Source organism: Coenobita brevimanus, chromosome 75 (assembly GCF_032717465.1).
Source record: "Coenobita brevimanus isolate Jiangsu-jjx chromosome 75, ASM3271746v2, whole genome shotgun sequence".
Classification (NCBI taxonomy): Eukaryota; Metazoa; Arthropoda; class Malacostraca; order Decapoda; family Coenobitidae; genus Coenobita; species Coenobita brevimanus.
Genome location: NC_137028.1, coordinates 11001782 through 11023466, shown reverse-complemented (window position 1 = coordinate 11023466; position 21685 = coordinate 11001782). Strand labels below are relative to the sequence as shown.

Here is a 21685-nt window from a genome sequence, read left to right as displayed (position 1 = left end):
GCAGATATCAGGGTTTGAAGTAAGGGTATTTTTTTCCATCATGGATATCCCCTGTAGGGAAGAGTGTGCAACATTGGAAAAACCCCGGCGTGTAGGGGTTAAGGTGTTCTGGGTATCAGCCAACTTATGTTGATATGAGAGAATTTATGCAATTTTGTCAAATTTGTTATTTATTTCCTCCAGATCATTTTCTGTAGCCAGTTCAAAAATGTTGCCAATAATTGCTCCACCTACCGTCGAACAAACCACGTCTGTTACGTGCATATGTGATGTCGTTTTGTGCCCTAAATGTGTTACTCCCACCTGATGGATTGTCCTGAATCATGTTGAGCATTATGTGTTTAGCCTGTTTTAGTTTCCAGTCAGTTAATTAATTCAGCTACTTCCTGTGTGGGGTGATCATGTGAGGAAGGACATGTTAATACCACTTCCAGAGTTCTAAGTGGTCCTGATATTTTCTGTAACATTATTGGTAGGTCTTCCAGTACCCCCAGACTAATTTCAGTGCTCATTATGGCCTGTACAATTGCCGTTGAGGCTGTTGGGGCGATGAAGCATCCCTGTCTGATTACATGTTGAGGGTGTAAGTGAGGTGATCCTCTTGATATTAACAGGAACATGATCCGTGGAATAATTCACCTCATCTTTACCTGCTGAACGAACAGTTGTATTAGATGGCTAATCCACTGTTGTTAGCAAGTTGTACTAAGGGTGATGATAGTGATTATGAACACTACAGTTATCTCGGCCTCTTTAATCATAGTACCTATTAAAGGAGTCTGAATCGATTCCTAAGTCACATAAATGCCATGCTATGGTGAGAGCTGTATTGGTTGCACCTATGTTTGTCTGTCTTGTATGCGACCACAGTTTATTCTGATATGTGTTAATTGCTTCCGACTTATTTTTGCCGCTTATACTAGGCTTTTCGGTCGTGTCCGATGTTTTATAATTGCAAGCTAAATTTCTTGAGACATTTTTCAAATGGCCAATATGAATTTGTTTTTCTTCATCACTTGATAGAAACTTAATCACTGCTTTATTGGCTGTTCTCTTAGTGACACTGTGTAGGCCTTCAAATTTCGGTGACAGTTTATTGTCTCTGGTGTGAATGATGCCATAGACAGTATCATCTATACTGATGTTTGATTCTTTTGCCCTCTTATTCAATGATTCTGTTATTTCTTCCTTGGACATCATAAACTATTTCTTTACATTTGTGTATATTTCTTGAAATTCACGTAAGCAAAGTTTAGGATGATTATAATGATTGTATACGGGAATTTGTTCACCTTCCAACGTCTTGTAAGGGAGACGTTTGTCGGACCCTTAAATGATGAGAGGAGGTGAGTCTCCTACAGACTTGTTAATTGCACAGTTAATTGATGCCTCAGCTCTGGGGATCCAGTCATCCTAGTTTGCATTATTTTCATCGAGAATGTGCGGTAGTACATCTAATATTTTTTTATTCTGTCTTTCCACCGGTCCATTGGAAGCTGGATGGTAGGCCAAGACATTAACCTTCTTTATATTGTATTGTTTACATATTTCTTGCAAAATTTCAGAGTTAATTCACCACCTTTGTCACTTATTAGCACCTTTGGTGTGGTGAACCTACATATGACATGATCAGTGATTACCCGCAATTGTTTCTGCTGCTTTATCCATAATTGGAACCAAGATCACATATTGTGAAAAATTATTAGTAGGGGGGTTTCAAGAATACTCCCCCAGTATCCCTGCTTGTCGTACGAGGCGACTAAAAGGGTTGGTGGTGGGTTAGTGCCCCACCCCGTAAAAAGAACTAACTAAAAAAGCAAATAAAGCGCCTCGGACCCGGACGGACCATACGTTGACGACTAAGGAATGGACAAAGGACATTCTAAGAGTAGGAACGTGGAATGTGAGAGGAGTGAATGATGAAGTGAAAGAGAGAGAGATTGTCCAGGTGCTTGAGGATGCAAAAGTGGATATATGTGGATTGACTGAAACTAAATGGAAAGGTGAAAGGATGAGAGAATGGGAATACGGTGTAGGTATATGTGCGGGAGTCAGTGAGAATGAGAGGGCAAGAGAGGGAGTATGTCTGATGATAAGCAAGAAGTGGAAGGAGAATATAAGAGAGTATGGAACAGTGGGTGCAAGGACTGTATGGGTGAGGATGAAAGTAGGTATACAAGCATGGGCGATTGTATGTGTGTATGCTCCAACAGAGGATCGAGTGGCAAGAGTGAAAGATGAGTTTTGGGCGAGAGTAGAAGCATGTATGGACAAGTTTGAGAGGAGCAAGAGAGTGCTGTTGATTGGAGACATGAATGGCAAAGTCGGGAATGTACGAGTGGATGGAGTGGTTGGTCAGTGGGGTGTGCCAGCGGAAGTAGATGGGAATGGTAGTGCTTTGGTGGACATCTGTGCTGGTAAGGGGTTGGCAATAGCCAACACCTACTTTCGTCATAAGATGATCCACCGGTATACATGGAGAGTAATGAGGAGGATGGATGGTGAACTTGTTGAACGAAAGGCAATGATAGACTACGTGTGTGTGGATGAGCGAATGAGAAGACAAGTGTTGGATGCAAGGGTGTGGAGAGGGTGGGGAAATGGAGTCTCGGACCATCACTTAGTGATGGCCAAGGTAGAGCTGCAAAGAAAGTGGTTGAGGAGGCGAACGGGAAGACAGGAGGAAGCAGCTCCTGTGAGAAGAGTGGAGAAATTGCATGATAGTGAGAAGAGGACAGAGTATAAGAGCATAGTGGAAGAAAGATTGGGAAGGTATGAGCTAGAGCAGATGGAAGGGGTGGAAGACGTATGTAAGATATTCACGGAAGAGATAAGCGCAGCGTGTGAGGCGGTTTGTGGAGTGAGGAGGAGATGCAAGGGTGTGCAAGGGACAGCATGGTGGAATGATGAGGTGAAACGAGCTGTGGAACAAAAGAAGAAGGCATATGGTGAATGGTTGGCGAGTAGAGGAAGGGGAGAAGATGAGAGAGAGAAGAGAGAGGTATATGTGAGCAGGAGAAGGGAGGTTAAGAGACTGGTGAAGGAGAGTAAGAAGAAAGTGGATGAAGAGTTTGGGAGGAATCTGAGTGTGAAATGGAGGGAGAGTAAGAAATTGTTTTGGAAGGAGGTAAAGAAAGTAAGGCAGTGTGAAAGGGGAAATAGTAGGGGAGTGAAAGATAGGAATAATAGATTGTTGGTGGAGAAGAGAGAGAAATTGAGGAGATGGAAGGAGCACTTTGAGGATTTGTTGAATGTAGAGAGTGAGAGCAGTGTGAGTATAAGTGGTTGGGGAATGGCTGGGAGAAGAAGAGATGAGAGGAGGGAGGAAGAGATCAGTAGGGCGGAAGTAGTGGAAGCGATGAGGAAGATTGAGCTGGGAAAGGCCCCAGGAATTGATGGAGTGTGTGGTGAAATGCTTAGGTATGGGGGTGAGATTGTTGTGGAGTGGATATGGAAGTTGTGTAGATTGGCTTGGGAAGAGGGAAGGGTTCCAGAGGACTGGAAATCAGGTATAATTGTTCCTCTGTACAAAGGAAAAGGGGAGAGAGAAGTATGTGGTAACCATAGGGGTATTTGCCTTCTTAGTGTGACTGGTAAAATATATGGTAGAATACTCATTGATAGGGTTAGGCATATGACAGAGGAGCTAGTTGGAGAAGAACAAGGGGGATTTAGGAAGGGAAAAGGGTGTGTAGATCAGATATTTGTTCTAAGATGTTTAGTGGAGAAGTATCTAGAGAAGGGAAGGAAAGTGTACGCTGCCTTCATGGACTTGGAGAAAGCTTATGACAGAATAGATAGGAAAGGTATGTGGAAGGTATTAAGAATATATGGAGTGGAGGGGAAATTGCTGAGTGCTGTGAAGAGTATGTACGAGGGAGCTAGGGCTACGGTGCGAGTGGATGGTAAGCTGAGTGAGTTCTTTGATCTCAATGTGGGACTGAAACAGGGGTGTGTAATGTCTCCATGGCTGTTTAATATATATATGGATGGGGTCGTAAAGGAGGTACAAGGTAGGGCAGTGGATGTGGGGGTGGCCCTAATGAATGAGGGTGAGATTTGGAAGCTTCCGGTGTTGCTGTTTGCTGATGATACAGTATTGTTGAGTGAAGATGAATGGGAGTTGCAAGGTTTGGTGAATGAATTTGGGACAGTGTGTAGGAGGAGGAAGCTGAAAGTTAATGTAAACAAAAGTAAAGTTATGGTGTTTGAGAGGAATGAAGTCACAGAGTGTGCAGTGAGGTTGGATGGTGAGGATATGGAGAATGTGAGTGCATTCAAGTACTTGGGTAGTGTGATGAGTAAGGATGGAACTTTGGGGGATGAAGTACGTGAAAGGGTACAGCAGGGAAGGAAGGTTGTTGGCACACTGAAAGCAGTGATGAGAAATAGGGTGGTGAGTATGGAAGTTAAGAAGTCACTGCATGATGGTATTGTGATCCCTACCCTGACATATGGAAGCGAGGCGTGGACCTTGCAAGAGGGGAACAAGTCAAGAGTGAGAGCAGTGGAAATGAGTTACTTGAGAGGAGCATGTGGAGTGACATGGAGGGACAGGTTGACGAATGAAGAAGTGAAGGAACGTTGTGGGGTAGATGTGGATGTGGTTGAAAAGATTAGGAGAAAGACACTGAGGTGGTTTGGACATGTGGAGAGGATGGAGAATGAAAGACTGACTAAGAGGGTGTATGTAGGTGAGGTGGAGGGAGGGAGAGGGAGGGGTAGACCGAGGATGAGGTGGAGGGATGGAGTTGAGAGGTATATTAGGGAGGGGGGGGTGAGTTGGGGGGAGGGGAGTCAAATGGTGGGTGACAGAGTGACTTGGAGGCGTTTTGTCTGCGGCCACCCTTTGCGGGATTAGGGCGTCGGGCTATAGATAGATAGATAGATAGTTAAGGGTAACTTAAGTAAATCAACCATGACAATGTCCCATGCTTGGTTAGGTACAGGATGTTTCCCTATAGGTGCAGGTGATACGTGTAACCTTTGTTTCTTGCACATGACTCATGTTTGTCAGTATGATTATACTGTGTATGTCTTTGTGTAACATTGGCCAGTAATATGACATCCAGGCCTGCCTGACTGTTCTGTCCTAGCCAGAATGCCCTGCATGTGGACTATCGTGTATTATCCTTAAGATGTGAGGTACAGGTATACCTCGGTTTAACGATGCAGTTAGGTAGGTACAATCCCATCGTTAGTCGGGGTATCGTATATCAGGGTAGATTTAACACATAAAGTACTGTAATGGGATGCGTTTTTCAGCCGTGGGTTTCCCCCCCAACCAAGTCCAAAACCCACCCAAATGAGCCTAAAAACAAGTTTAAAGGCAATCTAAATGGCCTAACAGCTATAAAAGAAGCTAACCAAAGCCTAACACCTGTAAATAACTCACAAAAAACAACAAATAATATCTGGAAATCATCAGACGTAAGTCTGGAAAAATCAAGCTTAGTAAACTGTACCCTAAAATGACATTGTTCACCCCACCTGTGGCTAAAAACATTAATCTAAGTCTAAAAACAGTTTATAAATCAACTTAAACACACAATTTTAGTCTAAAATATAATCAAAATCGGTAAAAAAAATAAAAACCCATCATTAAACCGGGATTTGGCTATTATTAGGTGGGGTATGGTAGTATTTCTACCCCCATCTTTAAGCTGGGGTATTGCATCTAGGGGTATCATATATCGAGGTATACCTGTATCATTGTACAATAAATCCTCGTTTTTCGCTGCTTGGATGTTCCTCCAATACCTCATGAATCATGAAACATTGAAGTGTGAAGTTAAGAATCAGTGGGAAAAATAGAGGAGCGTTCCGGTAGGACACTTATCTACCCAATCAGAAAGTACTATAACACCAAACAGGCCCTACCCAAAATTAAATGAAGAGTGTTTGCTAGTGCTAAAACAGCATAACACAATAAACATGTGCCTGAAAAGACACTAAAACTGTTATAAAAAGCTGCATCACCAAAAATCCTTACCAGAAATAAAGTGAAGACTGGCTTGAGTGCCAAGTGAAGAGGTGTTGAGAATGGATGGGCTAGTTCCCAATGTCACTAACCAAGGAAAAGCTGCCACTTTTTACCAGATTATTTAATTTTCGACATTAAAATAGGTCAACTAAACTCTGGTCATTTTATGTGCCCTCTTTATCATTAAAAGAAAGGGAGACATTATGATAGCATTATTTTGCTCACTGCTACAAGGAAGAGAGGCTGTAATATAGTCAAATAGAATAAAAAATTGGTGGGCTAAGTCTACCATCTCTGTATTGGGATGGTCATTATTCTTTCCTTCCTTAAATATCGATAAGCTTTATTTTACATCCATTTCAGGTATTTGTCCATCAAAACAAAAATAAAGTGTTACAAGAAACATGTAACGTTTTTATGTAAAGAAATAGTAGCATGGCACGGCTGAAGATCATACGTTACGATCACAGACAATTACAAACTCACATGTGTCTACTGCCCTGTTGGACCTGCTGTATAAAGATCATGGAAAACTGTTGCATAGAAAAATGGACAGTGCCTAGACTGAGCATTGGTATGCATCGTCTGCTGAGTGTCGTCTGCTGGCTGGTAGGGTCGAAGTGCAGGGAAACTAGTGAAGTGTGAAACAACTCGGAAACTTTATTCTAGTGCAAAAAACGAGGCGTCGAAGTAAAATGCGTTGAACTATGAGGATTTACTGTACTAGGAATAAATATTTGCCTAATATTTCTTCTATGTTTTGGTTGTCCTGGATTCACCCTATAGATCTTTTCCACGTGGCGTCACAAGTCATGTGATTTTTGTTTACGGTGCCATATTGGACGGCAAATTGTCAGATGTCTTTAGTGACTTGGAGGCGTTTTGTCTGCGGCCACCCTTTGCGGGATTAGGGCGTCGGGCTATAGATAGATAGATAGATAGATAGACAACGATATTCCACTGTTGTGCCGTCAGCTGTAAGGCAAGGTAGAAAACTGGAAGTGGGGTACTCTTCTATCGGTTTCTAGCCAATGAGGAAAGGTGGCAGAACCGAATAGCTGCCATGAAGAGGGAGAATTGGCAGCCGACGGCCTGCTCCCACCTCTGTAGCAAGCATTTCATATCAGGTGAGCCGATGATTTGTGAGCAGATACGGGCATATTTACCATTCTTTGCAGTTGTAGGTATCATGGGATAAACTAATTATGTTAATGTCACGGAGCAAAAGACCCACACGACCATGTGTGTGCATGGAAAAAGATGGGGAGGGTCCATGTCACAGGCCTTGTTTTGATATTATTCCAGAGTTTCACCCAAACCAAATCGGCAAATCGAGCATAGCAGTGATGATCAAGAATGTTAGATGCATAATTAAAACTGATTAAATTACAGGTTAGGTCATACTTAAAGTTGGTTAGGTTAGGTAAGGAGGTTAGGTAAGGTTAGGTTAGGTTAAAGCTTATGTTTTTATTTTTTCAATGTTTTTCAGTGTGATTCATTTGAAACTGATGTTTATGTCATGGTGGATGATTTTAATAATAGTGTAGTACAGAACATTGTTCAACATATCAGTATAAATCTGTTATATACCACTGTGAGCCTGTGTGCTAAATAGTGTTTCAATTACAGCTGAGGCATAATTACTAGTACTGTACTACTATTTTAATTTTCAATTTTTTTTTAGAAATGAATGTTGCTCCACAGAAGGCAAAACTGTCAATATATACATGCTCCAGTTGAATATATATTTTCCACGTGGTACAAAAATAATTTAATTACAAATAAAATGATAAATAATGTACTTATATCAACAGCCCCCTATATTTATCTTTTACCAGGAATATAGCTACAGTACTAAGATTTTTTGTTAATATAAAATGTAAACTCATTAAGACTATAGTTTTGAAGTCTTTTAGTTTTATGTTGTGGTAGACTACTCATCAGCATGAAATAAATTACCTTAATTTAAATCTGTGCCAATGTTATGTTTCACTTGTAATGTAAAAGTTAACTTCAAGAGTAATTTTGACAGTTTTGGCAAAAACTATCAATTACACATTTTATGTAAAACTACTTTAAACATACGGTATATAGGCTGTGTGTTTATATCTAGGCCTATAATTACTGATATTTCCCAAATAAGTAAAGTTTTTGGTAAATTTCCAGAATTACACCCAACTTACCCTGAAGCTTAAAATTTCATTTTTTAATGTTTTATGATGTGATTAATTTGAATCTGATATTTATTTCTGTCGGAAATTACTTTTTTTTTTTTTTTTCCAAACCATGCCAACCCAACCAACCTAACCTGACCTAACCTAACCTAACTTAGGGCCTAACTTGAAGATTAAGAAGAGAGGATAACTGCAGTAGGCCAGTAGGCCCATGCTAGACAGCTCCCATAGAAGTGTGACTAATTTACCCTCCCTACAATAGCCCATACAGGCCCATGCTAGGCAGCTCTCACAGGAGTGTGACTACAAGAATGACAAATTTTGTGTGCATCCCATACCTGTCATACGCTTATCTAGCCTATTCTTGAAACTTTCTAAACGGGGCAGCAGCTAGGGTACTGTACTGGGAAACCTATTCCATTTGTTAACTTCTCAATTAATCAGTGTATACAGTTCCTCCCCCAATGGACCCACGTCATTAATTTGCTGATTACCAAGACGATTTACAAGTGCCATATGTCAGTTCCATCTATCTACATTGTGCATATACAATAATATGACATGTCTGTTTACCTTGAAGAATGTCCCGGTGAACTTTGATGAGTATTTTCCAAATAGTGATAGAGATCATCATATCAGAGATCTGGTTTCGATCCCCTATCCTTGAAACTGATTAATCTCTCCCTAGAAATGGTGTAAGGATCTAGCCCCAAACACTTTATCATGTTCCTGTACAGATCTTGGTGGCTTTGATTCAGATTTCTGCATATATCTGACAGTTTCATCTCTGACAGTGCTGTCTGGACAGCCATTACTGCGAGGAGTTTGCCGTCCAATATGGGGTCGTAAACAAAATCACGTGATTTCTGTGACGTCACAGGAAAAGGTCTGTAGAAAGCATTGTTTACCACTGTGAATTGTTTAAGTGGTACATGTAACTTGGGCAATGGTACATCATCGCCTGACTCGAGATGAGATACTACTTTGGACCATACTGGGTCCCATCTATGCCCGTGAGACTTCTTGATTAGTAGGGATCGTTTCACCATTGTTGTAGAGTGATTCCCCTGGACTTATTGTAGTGACATTGGCTTATGATTTCACGATAAGGCATCTGCTGCCAAATTTACTTTACTTTTTATGTAGTGAATATTTACATTGTAATTCTGGATTTTCATTTCCATCATGCTCTCCTCCCAGAGAAGTTTTTCTTGGAACATGCCCAAGAGAGGCTTATGGGCAGTGTATAGGTGAATTTCATATCCATACACAAGGTCACAAAATTTATGTAGAGCAAATATTACCACTAGGGCTTGTAAGTCTGTTGTACGGTAATTTTTCTCTGCTCCTTTTATTTGTTTACTGGCAAAAGCGGTGGGTTGGTATTTCCCTCATTTGTCCTTTTGCATCAATACAGCACCTAAACCTTTGAGGGAGGCATCTGTGCAAATTATGAATGATTCTGTGAAATTAGGATGGGCCAAGCAAGGTGCACATGTAAGTTTATCTTTTTATCATTAAAAGCTATTTTTTGTTCCTCTCCCCATTGAAAAAGTGCTTGTTTTTTCAGTAGGTGGAATAATGATTCTGTAGTGTGAGATAATTGTATGAATGATCTGTAGTATCCTGCCAGACCTAAATATTATCTTACTTCATCCACATTTGTGGGTTCAGGCAAATCCCATACTGTTTGTATATTGTCCTCAGAGGTTTGGATACCTTTTGCATCAAGTCTGTGGTTTAAGAATTTATTTCCTTATAGCAAAATTTGCATTTAGACAGCTTAATTTTTAAACCATCACTGGCTAACTTGTGTAGGAGCTGGTCTAATTTCTGCAGATGCTCATCTATTGTGTGTGTTGTGATTATGATGTTGTCCAAGCACATAAAAATACCATCACCTAATATTCCTGATAGTACACTATTTATTAATAGTTGAAATGTACCTGGAACTGTCCTTAATTCCATCGTCATTCTTTTATACTGATAATGCCCACTATTCATAGAGAAGGCAGTGTATTTGTGTGATTCTTCATCTAGCCCTATCTGATAATAGCCTCAAAGTAAATCAGTTGTAGAAAAGACCATATTTTCTGGTCCACTGTTGTGCAGGACATCGCTTAACAGTGGTATTGGGAAAACGGTTGGGAATGGTTTCTTGATTAAGTTTGCAGTAATCAACAACTGCCTACATTTCCCCGTTTTGTTTAAGTACAGAGAAGAGTGGTGCATTCCATGGGGATACTGAAGGGTCCATGATCTCCAGACATAACATTTCATCCACATACTGCTTTGCTAGTGCACGTTCTGAGTGTGCAACTCTGTATGCTGGCAAATAGATTGGTTGTGTATCCTGTTTTACATTAATATGGTGTTGTGTTAGATTTGTACATCCTAAGTTTTCACCAGGTAATGCGACAGTCCATCGATGCTTCTGTAGTAAATCTAATAAAGCATTTTCCACATCAGAATTATCTGAGCAAACCAAATGCTCCTTTATGCACTCTCTGTCTCACAAGTTTACTCTGCTCGACGTTCCTGCTACTGCCACCTCGCATATAGGAGCTGGGGAAATCTCTAATCTAGTGATACAAGCTCCTTTTTTAATCATCATATCTCCATTCATGGTGTCAGCAAGAATGACATTAGTTTCACCCTTGTCATTTACATGACATAGGGCACTTTCTGTCAAAAGGCCATTTATTCTAATAGTCCCTTCTAATACAATGGCATTACAATTTCTCAATTTACTCTTAATTGTAACTTGCATGAATGATTTTGTGGTAAATTTATGTTATGCTTGCTGAGTGAGTGAGCGAGTCATAATTGGATTGTGGGTGAGTGGGTGAGAGGTTGGAGTCAGCTTGTGAAGGCTGGTCTAAGCACCCATTTTCTTTAAGAGATTGTATGTCAGATTCTGCCTTCCTTGTGTAGTGTGTAATTGCTCTTGTAACTAGTTTTTCTATAATTATTGATTTTAGTATGAGGAGATGAAATTTCCTCTGTGAATTCGCTGTCATAGTTAATTCCATTGAAATGGGGTTTCAGTATTATATTTTTTGCCCTTATTGCATTTAGTCCAAGCAGCATACAGTATTTCCTCTCATTGATAATTTTTCCATTACGTAAAAGATGGTAGTGAATGATTTTGTGGTCTCCGTGTATTTCATGTTTAACTCAGTCATACCTTATTTCTTTACCATCCACTGTGTATAGATTCAAGTCTGAATTTTCCAAAAATGTCATCTTTCTTCTGTTTCTAAAAATTCTTTCTAACCCATCTTGCATTATTAAATTCATTGGTGAGCCTGAATCCAGAAATAATGAAATCTCTTCCTCTTCACATACAGCAGAGACCAAAATGCTTTCATTTCCAAAAATACTTCCTATGTTTACTACTGTATTTGTTTATTTGGTTGTTTTATGTGTTGTCGTCCCTTGGGCAGATACGATCTTCCCCCAACTTATAGATAGATGCCAGTTTTTCCATTGTTTTACAGTCTGAGGTCTGTTGACCAGAAGATTTATCTGTCTATCTATGTCAATCGCCAGATGCCTCAATCCCATAAGGGGTGGCCACAGACAAATCGCCTCCATGTTGCCCTGTCCTCCGCCATTTCACTGCCCTGCTCCCAGCTCACACCCCACCTCTCTTATATACCTCTCCACTCCATCCCTCCATCTCATCCTTGGCCATCCCCTCCCCCTCCTCCCCTCCATCTCACTCACATACACTCTCCTCGTCAGTCTCTCACTCTCCATCCTCTCCAGGTGGCCAAACCGCCTCAGTGTATTTCTCCTAACACTTCCCATCACATCCACATCCACACCACAGTGCTCCTTCACTTCCTTGTTTGTCAGTCTGTCTCTCCATGTGACTCCACATGCTCCTCTCAAATAACTCATTTCCACAGCTCTCACTCTTGACTTCTGTTCCTCCAACAAGGTCCAAACTTCTCTTCTATACATTAGAGTTGGTATCACAATACTGTCATGTAGTAACTTTTTCACTTCCATGCTCACTTCCCTGTTTCTTATTACTGCTTTCAGAGAACCAGCAACCTTTCTTCCTTGTTGTACACTTTCAAGCACTTCACCTTCTTTCCATCCTTACCCCTCACACTACCCAAGCACTTAAACGCACTCACATTTTCCATTTCCTCCTCATCCAACCTCACTGTACATTCACTGACGTCATTTCTCTCGAAGACCATAACTTTACTCTTTCCTACATTCACCTTTAGCTTTCATTTCTTACATACACTCCCAAACTCATTCACCAAGCATTGCAGCTCACGTTTATTTTCACTTAACAACACAGTATCATCTGCAGACAACAGTTCAGGGATTTTTCAGACACTGCCCGCTCTCAAAAGGGCCACTCCACATCCAGTGCCCTACCTTATATCTCTGTTATAACCCCATCCATATACAGATTGAACAACCATGGAGATATGACACAACCCTGTTTCAATCTAACCTTCAGATAGAAAAATTCACTCAGTTCACCATCCACATGCACTGCAGCCTTAGCACCCTTATACAAATTCTTCATGGCATTCAGCAACTTCTTATCTACTCCATATGTTCTCAATACTTTCCACATTCCTTGTCTATCCACCCTGTCATATGCGTTCTCCAAATCCATGAAGGCTGCATACAACTTCATTCTGTTCTCTAGAAACTTTTAAATTAAAGATCCAAGAATGAATATCTGATCTTCACAACCTCTTCCCTTCCTTAAACCTTCCCTAACTCTGTTAATAAGTAACCTACCATATACGTTTCCTTTTGCATTAAGAAGACAAATGCCCTTATGATTACCATACACTTCTTTTTCCCCTTTTCCTTTGTACAGGGGAATAATTTTACCTGACTTCCAATCCTCTGGGATTCTACCTTCCTCCCAGGCCAATCTGCACATCTTCCACATCCATTCTGCTACTATCTTTACCCCATGTTTCAGCATTTCACCACACACTCCATCAGTTCCTGGGGCTTTCCCCATTCTGACTCTTCATTGCTTCCACAACTTCCATCTCACTGATTTCTTCCTCTCTTCTCACCTCCCTCCTTCTCCCAGCCATTCCCCAGCCACTTATACTCGCATTACTTTCATTCTCTATGTTCAACAACCCCATGAAAGTGTTCTCTCCATCTGCTCAATTTATCTTCCTTCTCCACTAGTAATCTACCATTTTTATCTTTCACTCCCCATTGTATTTTTTGATACCCTGTCTAACTCTCATTACTGCTTTCCAGAACATTTTCTTGCATTCCCTCCACTTTACACTCAAATTTCTTCCAAATTCCTCATCCACTGTCTTCTTACTCTCTCTTACTAATCTTTTCATCTCTCTCTTCCTCTCTACATGTAACTCTTTCTTCCATCTCTCAACTTCTTCCACGCCCCCGTTTCCTGCAATATGGTTCAAATTGTTTTGCCTTTTGCTTGTCTTCTTTATCCTTAATACAACACTCAACTTTTGTGTGACCAGGATTTGCACAGTAGTAACAGTGTGTCACTTGAGTTCAGCTTGTGAGGTGATCATCCATTTGTTTGTTTTTGTGCCAACCAATGTCTACTGGAACTTCGGCTAGACTTTTGTACCACCATATTACCTGGTGTGCGGGAACGAGTCCTTGAGCTACCTTGACTGTTTGTTTGCTTGTATTCTGATCGAGATTGTCTCTGGTCCTTGCCGGGACTTGACTTACTTATCCCTGCTACAATTTTTGGCACTGTGATCTCTGTCCTTTGGCCTGTGATGTGTCAACCATGTCAGCTTTGCTGCAGTTTAATTCCATTTCATAAATGAAATTAAGTAAGCACATCCCTGGATTATATGGTATGGTTTCAGAGATTATTAACACCCTGTCAGGAAATTTGCATGGGGCTGATATGTAACCAGTGATGTCAACAACATGCACTGGTGACATATTACCATCAGCTGTGACTCAATTTGAGTTTTCTAGGCTAGGTAACAGGGTTTTCTTATTAGTGGAAATATCTGCTTTTACATCCCCTAGATTTGAGCTTGAGTCTGTTTGCCTCTAGAAAATTTCCTTAGAAATTTTGTCCTAAGTTGCTCAAATGTTGCAGCTCTCAGTAGCTTGCCTGACTTCAGCAAATTGCTAGCTGGGCATCGTTCTTGGTTATTCTAGCTGAAAAAACAACAATTTTTCCATTCTCATCTGTAATGTGTCTCCTAACGAAATATTGCTGACACTGCTCAATAACTGTGTGTATGTCAGTCTTATCTTTTTCAGTACCAGAAAATTTTGTGAGATCTTTGTCTTCACGAAAAATATACACTGGAAGTGGAGTATTACTGGAATTTTGTGGAGAAGGTACTGTACTGCTGCTTGCTGCATCTGAGCTAGCCATCTTTACAGTTTTCCTTTCAGTTGTCATTTACAGGAAATTTATGCGCTTTTCCTGACCTTAATACTCTATGGTCTGGGTTATAGTAAGTTGGTGGTAAATTTTTGTAAAGTTCACTATTTACATCTGAAAGTTCTGACCAGGTGTCATCATTATTTACATCAGTGTAAATTGCATCAGTTTGTTGTTCTCTATCTTCTCTATCTAGTGTGTTTTTTGTTTCATGAGTTTGATGTTCTGTTTGTTCTTGTCTGTGATGGTGTTTCGTAATTTATATTTTGTTTATCGTTTTTTGGTTCTTGTGTTAGGGTATTTGGCACTACTCAAGCTGATTCTTCAGGCATTAAGTTAGCCAGTTTTCTTAGCATAATGGGATTACTCACTAAATCACATTCTGCATTTCTCTTGGTCGCTTAGAAAATTAAAATTATAAAACACATATGTCATTGTACATTGTGTAATTGTCAACTTTCCTTCCATCCTCTTCTCTCTTTCTTTCCTTCATTCTTTTCTCCTCCTGTCTATGGGTGACTTTACACTCCCTTTTCTGTCTTTCTTTCCTTCATTCATTCCACATCTTTCTGCCTGTGGGTGACTCTACACTGAGTGGCAAGCCAAATGGTTTCCTGTACATCAGGAACAACTCACTAAACAACTCACTAACAACGTTAGTGAAGAGACAGTCGTGGTGCAAGGTGTGGCGAGGATGTTGAGTTCAGGATTGTTGATCCAGCTCAACATGTCAGCATCGTTTGGTCATCACTGCGGGGTCAGCACACTTGCTTGCCTCTTGTGGTGGTGAAGATGGTGGTGGTGGGGAAAAGTGGTGGTGGGGACATACAGTGGAGAGTGGTGGGGTTGTTGGAGTTGGCGGTGGAGGTCAGATCTGCTGTGCTTAACTCAGCTGTCACACTGTTCACTCACATCCCTGTTGTTGCTTGTAGTTTTGTTCTCACTGTCTTCACTTGTAGTTTGATCGATGATTGTTGCGTGTAGAGCAGTCGTAGTTTGCTGTGACTGTAATTTGTTCGTTGATTGTTGATGAGACGTTTATTGGCTTCATTCACCGCTGTCACCATTGTCGATGAGTGTAGATTGATTGTAGTCTGTTCATTTTCACCGCTTGCCATCAATCTGGATGAGGGTAGCCACAGGCACATGTAGAGAGATGAGGAGGTTGATTGTAGATCATCTAAGCATTGCCAGAACAAAGTCATGAGATGTCCTATGGCTCAAACTTGTCGCTTCATAGTAAAATGGTGTATCGTTGGCTAGAGTGAATAGGTAGGTCTCTCTCTCTTTCTCACCGTCCCCTTTTGTGTATCATAAGTGAGGTGAGTTACAGAGAATTCTTGGGTTACGGAGTTTATTGTACACAGTTATATCGAATTGGGATTTACAGCATAACTTAGTGTGATGGCAAAACCACTTAGCTGACCCTATCTCCTGCCTTCCACCCTCGATTGTGTCCTCGGGCCTTCTCTAACCCCTTCTGACCTAAAGGGAATCTCTCCAACATTATATACAGCTTGGAGAGGATGTGTGTGTGTGTGATGTAGTGTCAAGTAGATTTCCATTCACATGGACTGACTGACTATAGCTGGTTACTCCACGTGTGTGAATATGTCGTGAAATTCTTGGTCGTCTGGACTACAAAGAGATTGTTTGAGAAACATCATATGTTAAGACATTCTTGATGGTTTGAGACAACAAGATTGTGGATAAACATTATGTGGATTGACATTATTAGTGAGAAGCTGTGTATGTCTCCAGTAGACACTACATCCTGCACATTGTGATGTGAGATATATACTAGTGCCTATATAATGCCTACATGGTAATCATAAGGGCATTTGTCTTCTTAGTGTAATAGGAAGAGTATATGGCAGGATACGTATTGACAGGGAAATAACAGAGGAATTGGTTGGAGAAGAACAGGGAGGTTTTAGGTAGGGAAGAGGTTGTGCAGATCAGACATTCATTCTTAGTTCTTTAGTGGAAAAGTTTCTAGAGAAGGGAAAGAAGTTGTATGCGGCCTTCATGGATCTTGAGAAAGCATATGACAGGGTGGATAGACAAGGATTGTGGAAAGTATTATGAAAATATGGAGTAAATGGGATTTTGTTGAATGCCATGAAGAGTATGTATGAGGGTGCTAAGGCTGCAGTGCATGTGTATAGTGAACAGAGTGAGTTTTTCTGTCTGAGTGCTGGATTGAAACAGTGATGTGTCATGTCCCCATGGTTGTTCAATCAGTATATGGATGGGGTTATAAAAGAGATACAAGGTAGGGCAGTGGATGTTGGGGTGACCCTAATGACAGAGGGCAATGTTTGGAAACACCCTGTACTGTTGTTTGCAGATGATACTGTATTATTGAGTGAAGACAAAGAGGAACTGCAAGACTTGGTGAATGAGTTCGGGTTTGTGTGTAAGAAACGGAATCTAAAGGCAAATGTAAGGAAGAGGAAAGTTATAATCTTTGAGAGTAATGAAGTCACTGAATGTACAGTGAGGCTGGATGAGGAGGAAATGGAAAATATGAGTGCATTTAAGTATTTGAACAGTGTGTTGGGTAAGGATGGAAGTTTAAAGGGTGAAGTGCTTGAAAGGGTACAACAGGGAAGAATGGTTGCTGGTTCTTTGAAAGCAGTGATAAGGATCAGGGAAGTGAGCCTGGAAGTGAAAAAATCACTGCATGACAGTATTGTGATACCAACTCTAACTATGGAAGTGAAGATTGGACCTTGTTGGAAGGACAGAAGTCAAGAGTGAGAGCAGTGGAAATGAGTTATTTGAGAGGAGCATGTGGAGTTAAATGGTGAAACAGATTGACAAATGAGGAAGTGAAGGAGCACTGTGGTGTGGATGTGGATGTGATAGAAAGCTTTTGGAGAAATACATTGAGAAGGTTTGACCATGTGAAGAGGATGGAGAGCAGGAGGCTAACGAGGAGAGTGTATGCGAGTGAGGTGGAGAGGGAGGGGGAGGCCGAGGATGAGATGGAGGGATGGAGTGGAGAGGTATATGATAGAGGGAAGTGTGAGCTGGGAGCATGGCAGCGAAGTGACATTGGACAGGGCGACATGGAGGTGATTTGTTTGTGGCCACCCCCTGCGGGATTGAGATGTCTTGCAGTAGATAGATAGATACATAGATCGAGACTCATGACACTCTTTTCATGGCGAGACACAGCACTGAATTGTTTTAGTGGTGGGACACTATATGAACGGGGCAGATTTTGATTTTAGGGCTTTCCGCAGAATTTTATAAATTCATTCCATATTCTGTGACTGATTGACGCCTACCATATATAATGTGTATGGATTTGTACGTTATGTACACAATAATGTAAAATATACTCCTTTGGCATTTTCCAGGACCATCTAATACAAATTATGGTAGCTGTGAGAGAGTTTATTCCTGAACACAAGAAGCTGAGTATAGAGCAGGCATTCACCTCTCTGAGGGAGCAGCTCAACTTTGACGAGGCCATGAACCAGATCAACCTTGCGCTTTACACCTTCCAAGATGCTGTGAGTATACAACAATGTGAGATAATGTAATTAATGGCACATGTGTGGTAGCACCATACTTTGAAGCACTGCATTTTAGGAAAGCTGTTCCTCTCTTATTCTTTTTAATGTACTGTACATTTGTTTGCTATAAGCTAAGCATGGAAGCTAAGTTTTGACTTTGTAATGACTTTACATAAGGTAGTGAATTTGTAAATCAGTGGTTCTTAATTTGGGGGGTTGCAACCCATATTTGGGCCATAGGATCTTGGCATCATGTAACTTGTAACTTCAGTGTTGTTTTTCCTCTACAAAGGCTGTACTGTATCCACATTAATATTGATGCCTGTTATGACACAAAAAAGGTAAAATGAAGCTGATTATATGGATGTGTAGTGCATCCTTGAATGCAGGGCCTGGGGGGCTAGGTTTGTGATTGAAGAGTTGAGAGGAAAGATGAGAATGGAATGTATTGTTGTTGTTATGAGGAGGGGTAGATTGAGATGGTTTGGACATGTGGTGAGGATGGAGGATGGTAGTTGGGTGTGGAAAGTGAGAAGTGTAAATGTCGGGGGTAGGGTTGTGAGAAGCAGACTGAAAAAGACCTGGGTCGAGGTCATTAAGTGTGACCACAGGGATGAGGCACTGAATAGGGAGGCTGCCTGAGATCGAGCAGCATGGAGAGCTGCCATTAAGTGGCCAAGGCTGATATATGCAAACATGTTTGAGCCTGTATAAGCAATACTATACAATACTTGTACACTCAATCCTCATAAACCGCGTGTTTATAAACCACGGATTCTTAATCCGCGGCAAAGTGGCCGTCAGACTGCCAGCACCCTTAAACCGCTGTTAAGTCACGAAAATCACGGATCTAGGCACTGGAGTGGGCCTTTTCTGAGGAGAATCGTAAACCGTGGCCTTCAATTTGAAAATCGCGACCCAACAACCAATCACCACCCGTCCCTGGTGGCAAGTGTGCATACTAACGCCGCAGAGTTAATGAGAAACATCGGGAACTCATCACCCACTATTTTGCCTGGGTAAGGGCAGAAGCTAAGCCTGAACCACAGCCTGGCCCTTCACACACTGAGGACGTGGGTGACGTAGCATCTGTCATCTCTGAGGCAGACTTTGAGGGCTTCATGAGTGAGGCAGAGGAGCTGGAGAAGGGAGAACAGCATGAGGGAGCACCCCCACCTCATGCTGAGAGGTTCTAAGTTCTTCCCAACACCACCCCACTCCATTCACTTAAGCAATATCGTCATAGGATTAAGGTGAGATCCCTTAACATTGCTTTTTTCTATTAAATACATGCACTGAATATTCCTAAATTTGTATGTTTGTGTTTGATGGTGCCTAGATAGGTGTAGGTAGGGTGCTTTGGGGAGTGATTGGCCAAAGTCCAGACCCTAATTAATTTTTCACATAAGTTATTATTTATAAACCGGGGAATTTGCAATCCGCGGCAGTGGTCCAGACCCAAATTGCTGCGGTTTACGAGGATTGAGTTTATTTGGCATTTCTGGTGTGTATAATGGCACTAAATAAAATGTGCCTTTTTAATTGTGAGGTTGTGCAGTCATTGACAGTGGGTGATTCCATCCATCCATCCATCATCCAATCCTACGTTGCCCCATGAGGAGTGTAGGAGCCTGGGGCTAGGCAGTTGGTCCCGACATTTAAGATTAGAGTGACCAGCCTCACTCGTCCCTGAGTGGCATTACGTGAGCAATAAACCCCAACCATCCCTTGGATATAAACCTTTACTGGCTCAATCCGATTGGAGCACAATAATTGCCCGCTAAACCACCAGGCGCCAAAATTTGGTTATATGGTTACCACCCAGCGTAGTAAATGGTTTCCTGGTGTACAGGAAATCATTTGGCTTGTCACTCAGTGTAAAGTCACCCACGGCCAGAAGGAAGAGGAAAGAATGAAGGAATGAAAGACAGAAGAGGGAGTGTAAAGTCACCCGCAGGCAGAAAGACGAGGAAAGAATGAAGGAAAGAAAGACAGAAGATAGTACATGAAAGAACACAGTACAGTATCTGCATTGAAACATACCTTTTTTTGTTTTATGTGGATTAACCCCTTTGCTCAGCAGTGGCTCATCGCATGCCACATCCGTATCTAAGATTCCTGTGCACACCAAGTTTCATTTTGTTTGTTTACTGTGTGCCTCTGAGGGGCAGGGAAGGGTATTACCCGTATTTTATATAATTGTGTTAAGTATCGTCATTTTTTTATGGTAGTAGGTATAGTATGTATGAATAATATGGAGACAGGGAAAGGGGGAAGAGAGTGAGGTGGGAGGAGAGGAAGGTGGTAGACATGATGGAGGGAGGGGAGGAAGTTTTTTTTTTTTTTTTTTTTTTTTTTTTTTTTTTTTTTAAATAAATGAAAGTGGCGAGAGGATTGAGAGGGAGAAAGAGGAAATTAAAATAATAATAATTATATATTGCCAGATGCCTCAATCCCGTTTTGGGTGGCCACAAACAAATCGCCTCCACGTCGCCCTGTGCCCCGCCATTTCACTGCCCTGCTCCCAACTCACACACCCCCTCTCTCATATACCTCTCCACCCTATCCCTCCATCTCATCCTCAGCCTCCACCTCACTCACATACACTCTCTTCGTCAGTCTTTCACCCTCCATCCTCTCCACATGGCCAAACCACCTCAGTGTGTTCCTCATAACACTTCCTATCACATCCACATCCACACCACAACGCTCCTTTATAACCTCATTCGTCAGCCTGTCTCTCCATGTGACTCCACAGGCTCCTCTTAAATAACTCATTTCTGCTGCTCTCACTCTTGACTTGTGTCCTTCCAACAACGTCCAAGCTTCACTTCCATACGTTAGAGTTGGTATCACAATACTGTCATGTAGTAACTTTTTCACTTCCATGCTCACTTCCCTGTTTCTTACCACTGCTTTCAAAGAACCAGCAACCTTTCTAATAATAATAATCATCATCATAATCATAATAATCACAATGGAGTCCATGCTCCTTTAACAGGATTGGCTGATGAGACTAATATGAGCGGAGTTAAGGTGAGCTTTGTATGAAATCAAACCTTCATTTAGTAAGCTGTGGTAACTGCTTCATATTATGAAGTACGGTAATTCCTAGTATGGCACTGATTTGTGATGTCAATAGGTATCATCCTTCACTGCATTAAAAATTTGCTAACACACACACACACACACACACACACACACACACACACACACACAAGAAACAAGAAACAACCATAAATGAGCTAACAGTTGAAGTGGGTACACTTAGGAGGAAAGTTAATGAAATGGCAAGTACAGTAGTCAACCACGAGAGTGTTATAGAAGAGTTCAAAAATGATACAGAGACAATTAGGCAAGTAAGCAGTCTGATAGATCAGAGCATTGATATTGAGGAGAAGATAACACAGGTGAATGAAGCTGTGCAAAGCTACAGAAATGATGTGGAAACCACTTATGCTGAAATGGTGAAAGTAAAGAAAGACTTGGAAACAAGGGTGGAAGAAAAAAGCATTAAAAAGGAAGTGAAAAGAATAATCCAAAACAATCCTAAGTTAGTTAGAGATTCAGTAGATGTTAACAAATCTATAGTAATTACTGGTAT

The 21685-nt window shown here is 41.2% G+C and overlaps 1 protein-coding gene across 1 annotated transcript in view; it reads left to right on the top strand.

The window, feature by feature from the left end:
• Ask1 (apoptotic signal-regulating kinase 1) overlaps nt 1-21685 on the top strand; it is a 450944-nt gene that overhangs the window by 327789 nt on the left and 101470 nt on the right. Inside the window, exon 23 of the mRNA XM_080278838.1 lies at nt 17923-18078. Within this exon, the coding sequence (XP_080134964.1) occupies nt 17923-18078 (156 nt within the window). The remainder of the gene's footprint in view (nt 1-17922; nt 18079-21685) is intronic.